Source organism: Periophthalmus magnuspinnatus, chromosome 6, assembly GCF_009829125.3.
Source record: "Periophthalmus magnuspinnatus isolate fPerMag1 chromosome 6, fPerMag1.2.pri, whole genome shotgun sequence".
NCBI classification, from domain to species: Eukaryota; Metazoa; Chordata; class Actinopteri; order Gobiiformes; family Gobiidae; genus Periophthalmus; species Periophthalmus magnuspinnatus.
The window spans coordinates 10,182,517-10,198,214 of record NC_047131.1 but is presented as its reverse complement, the minus strand read 5'-3'; the positions used below and the strand labels follow the sequence as shown (position 1 = coordinate 10,198,214).

At 43.4% G+C, this 15,698-nt stretch overlaps 1 protein-coding gene across 1 annotated transcript in view; it reads right to left on the bottom strand.

Annotated features, from left to right (window-relative positions):
- The window catches only part of LOC117372537 (copine-8-like), a 48,039-nt gene that overhangs the window by 29,793 nt on the left and 2,548 nt on the right, over nt 1-15,698 (bottom strand). The window contains exons 2-5 of the mRNA XM_033968355.2: nt 13,279-13,356; nt 5,756-5,796; nt 3,029-3,075; nt 2,228-2,331 (exon numbers count right to left, since the gene is read on the bottom strand). Of these exons, the coding sequence (XP_033824246.2) occupies nt 2,228-2,331; nt 3,029-3,075; nt 5,756-5,796; nt 13,279-13,356 (270 nt within the window). The remainder of the gene's footprint in view (nt 1-2,227; nt 2,332-3,028; nt 3,076-5,755; nt 5,797-13,278; nt 13,357-15,698) is intronic.

The window sequence follows — 15,698 nt, the reverse complement described above, 5'->3', positions numbered from 1 at the left end:
ATGTTTGCCGAGATGTTTGCCGAGATGTTTGTGGAGATGTTTGAGGAGATGTTTGTGGAGATGTTTGAGGAGATGTTTGTGGAGATGTTTGAGGAGATGTTTGCAGATATGTTTGTGGAGATGTTTGAAGAGATGTTTGTGGAGATGTAATGTTTGTGGAGATGTTTGCAGAGATGTTTGTGGAGATGATTGAGGAGATATTTGCGGAGATGTTTGAGGAGATGTTTGCCGAGATGTTTCTGGAGATGTTGGAGATGTTTGAGGAGATGTTTGAGATGTTTGAGAAGGAGTATTTGTGGGGATGTTTGTGGAGATGTAATGTTTGAGGAGATGTTTGCCGAGATGTTTGTGGAGATGTTTGAGGAGATGTTTGTGGAGATGTTTGTGGAGATGTTTGAAGAGATATTTGTGGAGATGTAATGTTTGTGGAGATGTTTGCAGAGATGTTTGTGGAGATGATTGAGGAGATATTTGCGGAGATGTTTGAGGAGATGTTTGCCGAGATGTTTCTGGAGATGTTTCTGGAGATGTTGGAGATGTTTGAGGAGATGTTTGAGATGTTTGAGAAGGAGTATTTGTGGAGATGTTTGAGGAGATGTTTGTGGAGATGTTTGAGGAGATGTTTGAGATGTTTGAGGAGGTGTATTTGTGGAGATGTTTGAGGAGATGTTTGTGGAGATGTGAGATGTTTGTGGAGATGCTTGTGGAGATGTTTGTGGAGATGCTTGTGGAGATGTTTGTAGAGATGCTTGTCGAGATGTTTCTGGAGATGTTTGTGGAGATGTTTGTGGAGATGTTTGAGGAGATGCTTGTGGAGATGTTTGTGGAGATGTTTGTGGAGATGTTTGAGGAGATGCTTGTGGAGATGTTTGTAGAGATGCTTGTCGAGATGTTTGTGGAGATGTGAGATGTTTGTGGAGATGTTTGTGGAGATGTTTGAGGAGATGTGAGATGCTTGTGGAGATGTTTGAGATGTTTTTAGGAGATGTTTGTGGAGACGTTTGTGGAGATGTTTGAGGAGATGTTTGTAAAGATGTTTGTGGAGATTAAATGTATAGATTTTTTTTTTTGCTTCAAAGACTCAAAAACATAAAGAACAAACACTCAGAAAACTTCGAACTGCAACAACTGCAACAACAAACCACCACATGTAAATCACATATATGAGAAAGCAGGGACTAAACCAGGACTAAATCAGGACTAAATCAGGACTAAACCAGGACTGAACCAGGACTAGGCCAGGACTGAACCAGGACTAAACCAGGATTAGACTAAGACTGGCTTAGTACTGGTTCAGTCCTAGTTTAGTACGGGTTCAGTCCTGGTTCAGTCCTAGTTTAGTCCTGGTCTAGTCCTGGTCTAGTCCTGATCTAGTCCTGGTTCTTTTTGGTTCTGTTTTATTTCGGCACTCAAACCTGTTTTCACATTAATTTTACAAGAGCTTTCACTTTTTACATTTAAATTTAAAATGAGAGAGAAGAGAGGGAGAGAAGGAGAGAAAGAGGAGATAAGGAATGAAAAACAGAAAGAAGGAGGAAATAGAAGAGAAGGAGAGAGAGAAAAAGAAAGAGAGAAAGATAGAAGAGAGAGGGGAAAGAGACAGACGAGAGGAAGGAGGGAGAAAGGAGAGGGAAAGAAGGAGAGACAGAAGAAAGAGGGAGGAGAGAGTAGACAGGAAAAGAAAGAGAAAAGAGGGAGGTAGAGTGGGGGAGAGAAAGGAAAAGAAAAAAGAAATAGGGAGAGATAGAAGGCGGAAGGTGTTTCAGATAAAGAAAGTGAGAGAAGAGAGAGAGCAAAGAGGCAGAGACTTTGACTTTTAACAATACATTTATTATGCGTCACTTGTCAGTTAAAAGAAATGTGCAAAGAGGCAGAGAAGGAGAGAGGGGAAGAGAGGGGGAGTAAAAGGGAGAAAGAAAGACAAAGAAATTAAGAAAGGAAGGAGGGAAAGGGGAAAGGAGAGGGAAGAGTGAAAGGAGAGAGTGAAAGAGAGAGGGAGAGAAAGAAGAGAGAGAAAGAGAGAGAGAGAGGGATAGACCGAAGAGAGAGAGGAAAGAAAGAAAGTAAAAAAAGAGAGAGACTGAAGACAGGGAGGGAAAAAAAGAAAAAGAGAAAGAAAGAGAGTGGGAGAGATAGGAGAGATAGAATGGAGGGAAAGAGAGAAATGAGAGAGAGAGAAAGAGAGAGAGGGAGGAAAGAAAGGAGAGTGAAACAAAGTGAAACTCACAGGTCGAAGCGCAGGTTCTGTCGCTCCTCAAAGAAATAATCCAGAATAAACTTCCGCACAAAGTCTGGGTTTAGAGTGTTATCGATGACCTCGGTGCGGCCGAACTGTGGACACATGCACACACACATATGCACAAACACACATACATACACACACACACACAAAACATTAGAACAGAGATCAGTAACACTTTATAATAACTGTACAACACCCTGTCGCTGGCTGGACATCAGACGACATCATGACATGAAGCTGTTACATTTTTTGCCAAGTCCTTCGACTAAAACCAGTTTGAATAAACCCAAAAGAATGTATTTGAGCTTAAAAATCATAATTTTGGTCCAGTTGATATAATCACTTGCACGTGCAGCTGATTTCATCAACATTCACTGGGTTGTGATGCTAACTGGAGGCACTGCTCTGTTTGAAGCTTTGTTAGACTTTAATATGAGCTTCATTTTAACACAATCTGACCATAAAGAACTGATTTATCTGAACTACAATGGGTGAGCTGATTTGTGCTGTTAAACAAGTCCCTCTCAAATAACATTACGATCACAAGCTAGCTAGCATTAGCAAACAGTTTTTCAGTTAGTCACTCTCACCTTTTTGTGTGAAATCAAAGTAAAAACTAAAAATAAACAGGACCATGAACAGTCGATTGATGGCAGGCTCCTGAAATTGTGCTGTTTAAATCCATTTTGTATTTTCTCTGTACATTTGTGTACACTGTTTTTGCATTAAAGATGTTTCAGCCATTTTACATTTGCTGGTTCTGGTGTTGTTCTGATTTGTGCTCACCTCTCTCCACTCTCGGTTGGCGATTCCCTGAGTGTACAGTACACAGACTGAGGAACAAGAGAAGAAACAAACAGTTTAAATAAATCTCTTTAAAGCATCTGGACAGTTATTCATATTATTAAGTTTTGGAAATGTATTCTCTGCATTTGACCCATCATTCAGTGTCTATGGGGAGAACATGCAAACTCCACACAGAAAGGCTCAGGAGTTGAACCAGGAACCTTCTTGTTGTGAGGTGGGCGGAGTGTTAGCCACTCAGACACCATGCTGGTTTAATCCTGGTTTAGTCCTCGTATAGTCCTGGTTCAGTCCTTGTTTAGTCTTGTTTATTATACATTTACATGATTCTTGTTAAATTCTCACCTGAAACAAACATCTGTGATTCATAAAAAACATTTATTTATATCAAGAATGACATCATATCTGGATCAGGACTGAACCAGGAGTGAACTGGGACTCAACCAGGACTAGACCAGGACTAAACTGGGACTAAACCAGGATTAAAACAGAAGTGAACCAGGACTGAACCAGGACTGAACCAGGACTAAAAAGGATTTAAACTGGGAATAATATGGACTAATTGTCAACTAAGCCCCATCAGTTGGACTACATTAAACCTGTTTCAGTCCTGGTTTAGACCTGCTTTAGTTCTGGTCTAGTCCTAGTTTAGTCCTGGTTTAGACCTTGTTTAGTCCTAGCTTTGGTTTAGATCTGGTTGGTTGGACGTGTCTGGGGTGAGGGAAGTCTGGGAGTCCCTGCTTGGACTGCTGCCCCCGCAATCTTGGTTTAGTCCTGGTTTAGACCTGGTTTAGTCCTGGTTTAGTCTTGGTCTAGTCCTAGTTTAGTCCTGGTTTATATCTGGTTTGGGGGGAGGATTAAATGTTTAAATTATTTCATATTTGAGGTGAGAAAATGAGTCAGAGCAGATGGAGCGTCGCACACAGCCTGACCTGAACATGTTTAAATCTGCACAAATATAAACACGTGTGAACCAGAGTAAGGGCATGTACTTCAGGCCAATAATCATTTCATTTAGACAATCAGAATTTCTATGGAACAGCAGCAGAAAAAAAGGAGTGAGGGAGGGAGCTGAAGATTTGGTGGTTCATATTCTTATCTCTGTGTATCTGACCCAAACTGCACTCACAAGATGACACCTGCAGGGGGTGTTCATAAGTTACTATTCATGCAGAAAAAGTACTAAAAAACAAAGTATTTATATAAAGACAGATTAAACTTGTAAATCGAGAACTTAATCTGACTTTTTACAGAGAAATGTAAAAAAAAATCCTAGATCTTCAGCTCCCCTTACTCACACCTCCTGTCTGTGTTGTCCCTCATCATATAAATACAAGAATTAATTAACTAAACTAAAGGACCACAGCTCTAGGTCCACGACTAAACCAGGACTAAACCAGGACTAAACCAGGACTAAACCAGGACTAAACCAGGACTAAACCCAGCCCCTCTCCTGTCCTCTCTTTGATCACTGGTTCATATTTAAATCAAAGTGTTTATTTGTGGTACGTCAGTGAACGCCACATAAGACATGAAAGAGTCCAGCTGGGCCCTGAACACACCACAGGTCTAAACCAGAACTAAAGCAGGACTAAACCAGGACTAAAGCAGGACTAAAGCAGGACTAAAGCAGGACTAAAGCAGGACTAAAGTAGGACTAAACCAAGAATAAACCAGGAGTAAACCAGGATTAAACCAGGACAGAATAAAGATTAAACCAGGACTAAACCAGGACTAAACCAGAACTAAACCAGGACTCAGCTAGGACTGAACCAGGACTAAACCAGGACTAAACCAGGACTAAACCAGGACTAAACCAGGACTAAACCAGGACTAAACCAGAACTAAACCAGGACTAAACCAGGCCTGAATCAGGACTAAACCTGGGACTAAAGAAGGGACTTAGAGACATTTTTGTTGTAAATCTTTGAAAAGAGAGAGAGGAGCAGATTATGAACGAGTATGTTTTGGTTTAGGCCCGCACTGTAAACAATGAGCAGGAGCGTGCATGAGAGAGTGCACGGGAAAGCGCACACACATACACATACAAAAGGAATGGGAAAGAGGAAAGGAAAGAGCGTACACACACACATATAGCAAGAGCGTGCACGTGGCAGAAAGAACACGAGGAGCACACACACACAAGAGGTGAACCAAAACACCAAAAAACTAGCGTGCACGAGGGTAAGAGAAGTGTGCAGGTGTGCATGAGGAGCGTGCATGTGTGGATAAGCGTGCATGTGAGGAGCGTGCTCGTGTGGATGAGTGTGCATGTGAGGAGCGTGCATGTGTGAGTGAATCAGACATTTGCATATGTCAGAGGAGGTCTGCATCACCAACAAGACTCTCCTCCTACACAACTCACACCATCCCTCTATCTCTCTATCCCTCCATCTATCCATCCATCTATCTACACAACTCACACCATCTCTCTATCCCTCCATCTATCTACACAACTCACGCAACACCATCCCTCTTCCTCACTCTGTTCCCCCCTTTCTCTCCTTTTTCTCCCTCTCTTAACCCCCCCCTCTCCTTCTCTTCCTCTCTCTTCTCTCTCTATTATCCTCCCTCTTTCCCTCTTTCTTGTAAACAAATCTAAATCACAGTTTGAATGGTCACAAGTATCACTGTTCTTTTTGTAACCCCCTATCCTCTGTGTGTCAGATACCCTCCCTGTGTCTCCTTGGTGTAAAATGTCAAACTTACTTGGATCAGATTTGGAGAAAGTGTCTCTGTCCAGAAGATTCCTGAAAAACAAGAAAATAATTCTTAATATTTAGCATTTTGAGTTTATATCAGATGAATGCTCTGCCCTCCCTCCTCGGCCACAGCTGCCCTGGGGCAGGCTGACTCTCTCTGACCCTCAACGATCTCACTCTCACTCTAGAGGAGGGGAAGTGTCTTGCCGAAGGGGCATAGACTGGACTAAATGAGTGTGACGTCACCCACAGCGTTCGGCTACAGCCAAATGAAGATCATTGAGGCTGCAGTTATAGTGGCCAATCTGCAACCAGGGACCATATTTGGAAATCCAAATGCAAAACAAAAAAGCCAATCAGGAGTGAGACTGTTGATGGTAACGCCCCCTCCCACCCATACTGCTGTTTTGGCAGGGATTGGGGTCTTAGCAACAAAGCTGTCAATCAACCTGTTGCTAACGCTAGCGGGAAAGAGGGCACCTGATTTTTCTGTTATTAATGTTCATATCTTAATCAGAGTGAGTCACATGAGGGTTAAAGAGTGAATCACATGAGGATGAAAGAGTGAATCACATGAGGGTGAAAGAGTGAATCACATGAGGGTGAAAGAGTGAATCACATGAGGGTTAAAGAGTGAATCACATGAGGGTTAAAGAGTGAATCACATGAGGGTTAAAGAGTGAGTCAAACAAAGCACACCTCTCTATACCATCTCATTCCATATTTTTCACGTGGGATAAACGGCTGAAACATGAGCTCAAACGATCCTTTAAAACGTTTCCGCGCAAACATCTCAAAGATTGTGTGTTGTAAAATTGATGCTCCTCTTCGTTCTGCTTGAAGTCTCACTCCCACGCCTCTCTACATCTTTAATTTAAAACCATAAGGATCAAGACCAGAACTTAACAGGGACTAAACCAGGCCCAAACCAGGTCTACACGGCAAAGCCGGAACTAGTGGACTAAAAAAAGACTAAACCAGGACTAAACCAGGACTAAACCAGGACTAGATCAGGACTAGATCAGGACTAGATCAGGATTAGATCAGGACTAGACCTGGACCACAGTACGTGTCACTCCCATCCACAGGTTTAATTGAAAAAACCATAAAGATCAAGACGAAGATTTTACAAGGACTAAACCAGGACTACAGCAGGTCTACAGTAGACCAGGACCTAACCTGGACTACAACAAACCAGGACTGGAGTAAGACTGGGACTAGATCAGAACTAAGCCAGAACAAGACCAGAACTAGACTCGGACTACAACACTGTCACGCCTCCCCAGATGTTTAATTCAAAACCGTCAAGGACCAAAACAGGGACTTAACAAGGACAAGACTAGGACCAAACCAGGTCTACTGCAGGACTAGACCAGGACCAAATCAGGACTAAACAGGACTTTCAGGAGCCTGTGATCAATCCAAGCATTCTTGGTCCTGTTTAGGAGTTTGATTTTCAACAAAAAGGTGAGAGTGACTAACTGAAAAACTGTTGGCTAATGCTAGCTATCTTGTGACTGTAATGTTATTTGAGAGACACCTGTTTAACAACACAAATCAGCTCACCTGTTGTTGTTCAGCTAAGTCCTTTATGGTCAGACTGTGTTTTTTTCTGTGTAGACTCTGCACACCTGACTTGGCGACAGTGGAGAGGCAGTTGACTGAAAGGTTAAGAAGACTCCTGTACACGGTCTCACTCTAGGTTCACTTTTATTAATACAACGTTTGGGTTCCTCTGACCTTACTCTGGTACACCATATACCTGAGGAAGGTCAGAGAAACCCAAACGTATTAATAAAAGTGAACCTAGAGTGAGACAGTATACGGGAGTCTTCTTAACCTTTCAGGTCAGACTGTGTTAAAATAAAGCTCAGATTAAACTCTAACAGAGCTTCAGAGAGAGCAGTGCTTACAATTACCTTCACATCCCCAAGGAATGTTGATGACATCAGCTACACAGTATCAATAATAAGGATATAGTAATATTTATGGCCGGAGTATCAGACCTCAGCTCTCTTACACCATAAACCTTTAAAGTGCTATGTCTTTTAATCACATAATCCGCCCAAACTAAATATCCTATGTTTTTAGAGGCTTAAGGGTCCTATATGACATAAAATTGACTCCTGTGAGCTTTAAACCATGTTATAATGTTTTTACCTCCTCAAAAACAAACCTGGAGTTGTCTTTTTTTTTCATTCACACATGTTTGAGTAACTCTTTATTATTAGTCTGTCTACCCTGAGGACTTCAGGGACCAGAGTCAGGACTAAACATGGGGAATCGGCATTTCAGTTTTATGCAGCTAAAACCCGGAACAATCTTCCTGAAGATGTGAGACAGGCCTCTACTTGACAATATTTAAATCCAGGCTCAAAACAGTTCTGTTTAGCTGTGCATATGACTGAAAGGTTTTTATTCAGCACTCTTCTGTTTTAATGTTAATTTTATGATGATTATTTGTGATTATGTGTTGATGTTTTTATTTGTGTGATTTTAATGTCCTTCTTATTCTGTAAAGCACTATGAATTACTTTGTGTACAAATTGTGCTATACAAATAAACTTGCCTTGCCTTGCCTAACAGCTCCAAAAGTATGTTTGTGATGAGGAAACAACATTAGAACAGAGATCAGAGAGCAGTGCATTATGGGACCTTTAAGGCACATAGATAATGTGCATACAAGTGCAAACATCGGCCAACCGTTATGTGGGATTAGAACGGCAGCCACTTCTCCTTCACTCTGCCTCAGGTCACATCTGAAAGTACGCCTGAGTGTGCAGTAAATCGCTGCAGACGGATGTGAGCAGAGGGAGGTACTGAGCGTGTGCAGAACCCTGCTGATGTCACAGCGTGTGGTGTGGGAATCGCACCCACAACCTGTTGTGTGCTGCATAAAGGACAGCAGGGCTCTCTCCACCTCTCTCCCTCTTTCTCCCCTTCTCTACAACCCTCTCTCTTCTCATTTCATCTCTCCTCTCCCTCTTACCACCTCCCTTCTCTACCCATCTCTCTTTCTGTTTCTCCCTCTCACTACCCCTCTCATCCCTCTCTCTCCACTCACTCTCTCTCTTTCTGTCTATCCCCCACTCTCCATCTTCTCTCCATCCCCCATTTCTCCCTCTCCCCTACTCGCTCTCTCGATATCAACTCGGATCAAGTGAGTGGATTTCAAGTGCCAAAGAATAAGACCTGGTTTCGTCCTGGTTTAGTCCTGGTTTAGTCCTTGTTTCAGTCCTGGTTTAGACCCTTGTGTGCACCTGATTTACTTCTGTTTCAGTTCTGGTTTAGTTCTGGGTTAGTCCTGGTTTTGCCCTGGTTTAGCCATGGTTCAGTCCTGGTTTAGATCTGGCTTAGTCCTGGTTTAGTCCTCGTTTCAGTCCTGGTGTACACCTGATTTAGTTCTGTTTCAGTTCTGGTTTAGTCCTGGTTTAGTCCTGGTTTAGTCCTGGTTTAGTCCTGGTTCAATCCTGGTTTAGTCCTGGTTTAGTTCTGTTTCAGTCCTGGTTTAGTCCTGGTTTAGTCCTGGTTTAGTCCTGGTTTAGTCCTGGTTTAGTTCTATTTCAGTCCTGGTTTAGTCCCGGTGTAGTCCTGGTTTAGTCCTGGTTTAGTTCTGTTTCAGTTCTGGTTTAGTCCTGGTTTAGTCCTGGTTCAGTCCTGGTTTAGTCCTGGTTTAGTTCTGTTTCAGTTCTGGTTTAGTCCTGGTTTAGTCCTGGTTCAGTCCTGGTTCAGTCCTGGTTCAGTCCTGGTTTAGTCCTGGTTTAGTCCTGGTTCAGTCCTGGTTTGATCCTGGTTCAGTCCTGGGTCAGTCCTGGGTCAGTCCTGGGTCAGTCCTGGTTTAGTCCTGGTTTAGTCCCGGTGTAGTCCTGGTTTGATCCTGGTTAGTCCTGGTTCAGTCCTGGTTCAGTCCTGGTTCAGTCCTGGTTTAGTCCTGGTTTAGTCCCGGTGTAGTCCTGGTTTGATCCTGGTTCAGTCCTGGTTCAGTCCTGGTTTAGTCCTGGTTTAGTCCCGGTGTAGTCCTGGTTTGATCCTGGTTTAGTCCTGGTTCAGTCCTGGTTCAGTCCTGGTTTAGTCCTGGTTTAGTCCTGGGTAGTCATGGTTATGATCCTGGTTTAGTCCTGGTTCAGTCCTGGTTCAGTCCTGGTTTAGTCCTGGTTTAGTCCTGGTGTAGTCCTGGTTTAATCCTGGTTTAGTCCTGGTTTAGTTCTGTTTCAGTCCTGGTTTAGTCCTGGTTTAGTCCCGGTGTAGTCCCGGTGTAGTCCTGGTTTAATCCTGGTTTAGTCCTGCTCTGTGGGGTATTCAGGAGTGATATTTATTAATAATGCATTCTACACATTTGCTGCATTAATCACTCACACTCTGAGGCGGAGTGTCTTGCCTAAGGACACAGCAGCACAACACTGGAGTTGGGATCAAACCTTTTAGCCAAAAGTTGCAGATGTAATGGAGGTTGGTAGTCCAATTCCTGAATGTTTGTGTCAAGGTAAAAGTAGGGCTTTAGTCGACTAAAAAAGGGCATGGCCAAAGCTCTCAAAACTATTCCGTACCTCTGTGTATGTGACCCAAACTGCACTCACAAGACTACACCTCCAGAGGGAGCGCATGAAATACTACCTCATATATTCAACCAATACACATTTTGGTTGTCCAACACACGCACACAGGGTATTTTGCCAGATTTAGGACCTGTTTTACTTCTCCCCAACTTCGGGAAAGTGTGATCCAGTTTTGAACTCTCATATGTGATTCTTTAACCGCCGCACTCCTCGTGTGTGGTGTCCGAGCGACTCTGAGCTGCTTTGTCATATTGTAACCACAAAACATTACCATGGCAACAGCCAATAAAACAAAGCATCAGGGGCAGGCTATAGACGGTATATTTAAATGATCATAACTGACAGAACTAAAGCGCTAGCCGGGGCGGTTCAAATAGGAAGCTTCGGCTCCATCAACTCTAGCTCCAATTCACTTTACATTAGAAAACTGTGGCTCCCCTCTCTGTAACTGCTGCTGTCAGACCGCCATTTTGGTCTTAAAAATGCTTGGATTAACCCGCTCTACATGTTTCTGGGGATTTTATTTCACTATTTTGTCTGTAATTCAAGATATGAACATTAATAACAGACAAATCAGGCGCCTTCTTTCCCCGAGGTCACTCCCACAGCGTTAGCAACAGGTTTGATTGACAGCGTCACTAAGTGCCTGCTCCCTGTTAAACCAGTGGTGCGGGCAGGAAGGGGCGTTACCTCCAACATCTTTGATTACTTTAATACACGCGGTTGGACTTTTTTACTCTCGGAAAAATACTCTTGTACTCTACATTACACATTAGAATGTATCCTCCTCAAATAATGACCCAGTCCACCAAACAGCGCTGTGGTCCAGTCTGAAGCGTTCTTTAAAAGAGAAAATGCAAGCGCAAACCCTCACGTGTGTCTGCAGAAGCTGGGTGAAGCTCGGCCAGTTACGATAATCTCTATATCGATTTATGGTTCATTATATGCGAGCTGGAAGAGTACATTTTGGGCTCAATCACTGTCGTCATCGTGTGTGCAATTTCTTTGAAAAATTGAGGAGAGTTCTACCATTTTTTTTATGTAATAAGGTCAGATTTGAGCTGTAGAGGGTAGAATAAATTACGTCTAAGGCTAATTAATGGTTCAGTGTTGTTCATTTGCTGTAGCTCAGGCCTTTAATGAGACTGCAGATTTAAATGGTTCACTGGGACGATCCTGCTTTGTGTCAGTGGTTTAAAGTAGTTTCAATACTACCTTTTATCATAGTATTTCTCTATAGCGATGTCAGGTTTCAAAATGTGTTATCATGACAGGTCTAGGTGAAGCTGTTACAGATTAGCAATAGCAACTTTACTTCCTGTTTGTTTATCTCCAGCCTTCTGTACATTAAAAGCATTTATCTGAACCACTGTACCACATGTCAAAGATAATAATAACACAGTTTTAACTTGACATTCAATGCTCTGATGTTTGGAACACTTTAGAGTCTCAGAGTGAGTCGTTTTACTTTAGACAGGAAAAAGCTGACTCAAGGGGCATTCATGACTTCAGCTTGTGGTGTGCGGTCTCTTCACTGTTATATGCCACTGCAGTGTTTAGGCTCAGACATTTAAAATCTCATCCAATTCTCCTTGTGTCTTTGGTATGCGCTTTTTGTCTCACATTTCAAAAACTATTAACACTGAAAAATCTGATTTGTGCCGGGCTTTACAAAAAACATACCAGGACTAAACCAGGACTAAACCAGGACTAAACCAGGACTAAACCAGGACTAAACCAGGACTAAACCAGGATTAAACAGAACAAGACCAAATCTGCCAGGCCTAGATCTAAACCAGGACTAAAATGGGCTTTATAAAAATAATAGACCAGGACTAAATCATGTCAAAGTCAGGACTAAACCAGGACTAAACCAGGACTAAACCATGACTAAACTAGGCCTGAACCAGGCCTGGACTAGGACTAAACCAAGACTAAACCAGGACTAAAAGAGGACTGAACTGAAGCTAAATTATAGTTTAATAATTCTGAAAGTGAGTAGAATTTTGAGCCAAAAGCATTTGCCAAATCCTCACGGAGAGACAGCCAAGAACTTATATAAGACTAAACCAGGACTAAACCAGGACTAAACCAGGACTAAACCAGGACTAAACCAAGACTACACCAGGACTAAAGCAGAACTAAAGCAGGATTAAAACAGGACTAAACCTGGACTAAAGACAGACTAAAAGAAACAGGAGTAAACCAGGACTGAACCAGGACTGAAGCAGTACTACAGTAGGACTAAACCAGGTTTAGACCAGGACTACACCAGGAGTAAACCAGGACAAAAGCATGACTGAACCAGGACTAAACCGGGACTAAACCAGGACTAAAGCAGGACTAAAGCAGGACTAAACCAGGACTTAATCAGGACTAAACCAGGACTAAAGCATGACTGAACCAGGACTAAGCCAGGACTAAACCAGGACTAAATCAGGACTAAACCAGGACTAAGCCGGGACTAAGCCGGGACTAAACCAGGACTAAATCAGGACTTTACCGGGACTAAAGCATGACTGAACCAGGACTAAACCAGTACTAAACCAGTACTAAACCAGGACTAAAGCGGGACTAAAGCATGACTGAATCAGGACTAAGCGGGACTAAACCAGGACTAAAGCGGGACGAAAGCATGACTGGACCAGGTCTGATCCAGGGCTAAACCACCAAAAAATCAGGATTAAACCATGACAAAACCAGGACTGAATAAGGACTAAACCAGGACTAAACCAGGACTAAACCAGGAGGTCTAAAACAAGACTTCCCAAGACCAGACCAGGACTAAACAAGAACTAAACCAGAACCACAAACCAGCTTTAAACCAGGATGGAGCCAGGACTAAACCAGGACTGAACCAGGTCGACACCAGGTGCACACCAGACCTGAACCAGGACTGAACCAGGACTAAACCAGGTCTAAAACAGAACTGAAACATGACTGAACCAGGATTATACCAGGACTATCCACTCACCGACACGACACGCTGAGCTCCACTTTGGTCGCGGGGATGGCCGCCGTGAAGGGGTCCGCGTCCCCGATCCACGCCATGGTGCTGTCCCGCGGAGTCACCCAGTGAGCGGCATCACTGCGCTCCGAGCCCGGGGAGAGACGCGGGGAGGCGGGCAGAGAGAACGCAGAGGCCCGGGGGACGCGCTGGAGCTCTGGAGGACCGGAGCCGAGGGAGTCCACGAGAACAGCGGGCACACAGAGCTCCACAGGCGTGGAGAGGATGTACGGAGGAGCGGAGCCTGAGGAGCGTCAGAGCGGAGTGAAGCAGTGAGCAGAGGAGAGCGGAGGAGCGGGGAGAGGGAGGCAAGAGGGGCGGGCTCCAGCGGAACGTGAACGCACCACGGGAGGCTATTTATAGAACGAGACTTCCCCCGCAAGAAGACAGTGAAGTGAGCACTTATTAAAACTGGACTAAACCAGGTCTAAACCAAGATCAAGGGGGACTAAACCAAGATTAAACCTGGACTAAACTATATACTAAACCAGGTCCAGACCAGGTGCCCTAAACCAGGTCTAAACCAGGCAAGTCCAAACCAGGTTTAAACCACGCCTAAACCAGGTCCAAACTAGATCTAAACTTAAAGGTGTACTATGTAACTTTCCTGGTTGTGGGTCGATCCGTCACTTCTCTCCTTGGTGATTTTTGCTTGAAATATTCTACGTAATGCATTAAAGTATCCAACTTGCATTTATTCAATTAGCCTACAAATGTTTTTACTGCTGGCATAGGCCTACATGAATTCTTACCTTTCGCCTTTTGCTACCTGCTTGTCTCCACAGAGACAAGCAGGTGGCACCACCAGATAAGTTAAATATACCTTAGAAGATTCCAGACAAAGTAATATAATTGCTAAGGAGACCAGCAGGTGTCATACCCCCACCCAGGCCCGGGAAACATGGGCCCTCCTCTAATATAAATGAAAGGCAGAGGGTCAAATTCTGGGCCCCTAAGACCCTGGGGCCCAGAACAACAGAGACCCCTTTGTCCCCCCCTCTGTCGACTCCCCTGCCACTACCAAAAAACTTACTTACTGCAGCTTTAAAACCAGGACTAAAGCAGGTCTAAACAAACATGTTTTATAATGACTGTGTTTATTTCTTCAGATTCTGCTCCTCGTGGAGCCTCCTGTTGAGTGTGCGGGTGGGTGCTGTTATAGTAGTCTAATAATAATATGATATAATCATGTAACAGGCTTAAAACGCAGACTCTGATGGAGAAGTGCCACAGCTGTCCTGGGGCAGACTGGCAGGAACATGGCTGCAATTCTGCACCAGATGGAAAAAAATCACTACAAACATGAGATCAGATACTTCAATTCAAAATACAGAGCTCGATTTTGATTTGAAGAATATTTTCTGACAATTAAGGGGAGAAATGTACTTTTTTTGTTTTTTGACAAAACGTTGCCCAAGAGCTCAGCGGCAACAGGACTGAACTGAATCCAACCCCCACCTCTACTGTGCTCTGTTCTTCCCCCTCAACCCAAAACATGCACAATAGGGCAAATGCTCCAGCTAAGGTAGCCCTGGCCAAGCTCAAGATCAGGAGATGGGTCCCACTGCTCCTGACACTAGTTTACAGACTCTATACTGCATACTTGTACTGAGTAATATTATTTTGAAGTAACCGAGCTCTGCTGACGGGGATAAACTTTGTGCTGTGGTGGTCACTTTTCCTGGACGTCAGCGAAGTGTCATGGTCAGTGAACGCACCGCGGGACCACTTCACGGTCTTCATTAGAGCAGGACAAAGCAGCGCTGGGGGCAGCTCCACTCAGCAGATACTGGGCCTAAATGAGAGGCCTGTAAAGTACCTCAGTCAAGTCATTAAAGCTCCTATATAACACAAACCTGACTCTTGTGAGCTTTAATCTATGTCATAATGTTGTTATCACCTCAAAAACATATCTGGAGTTGTGTTTTGTTTCATTCACACATGTTTGAGTAACACTTTATTATTAGTCTGTCTGCATCTCCAAAGATCAAAATGCTCTGTTTCTCCTTGTGATATCATGAAATGGTAGTTTAAGTTAACTTCTCCTTTTACCTTTATTTCAGTAGTGATTGGCAATTCCAGGGCTGAAATCATCCAAATGATTCTAGTGAAGGTGTGTGGAGTTTAAAAACACAGTTGAGCACTTCCTGTATTACCACATGACATCACAAGGGGGAACAGAGGATTTTGAGCTTTGGAAATATAGACAGACTAATAATAAAGAGTCACTGAGTTTTCCATTTGAGAGAAAAACTGTTTGTGATGAGAAAACCGGTGGAGGGTCAGCCACCTACTTTTTTCCATGAAGATATTAGGCTATTGCTTGGTCTGGAATGTTCCACAGTATGGCATTAAATTCATAGAAAGATAACTCTAGGTCAACCATT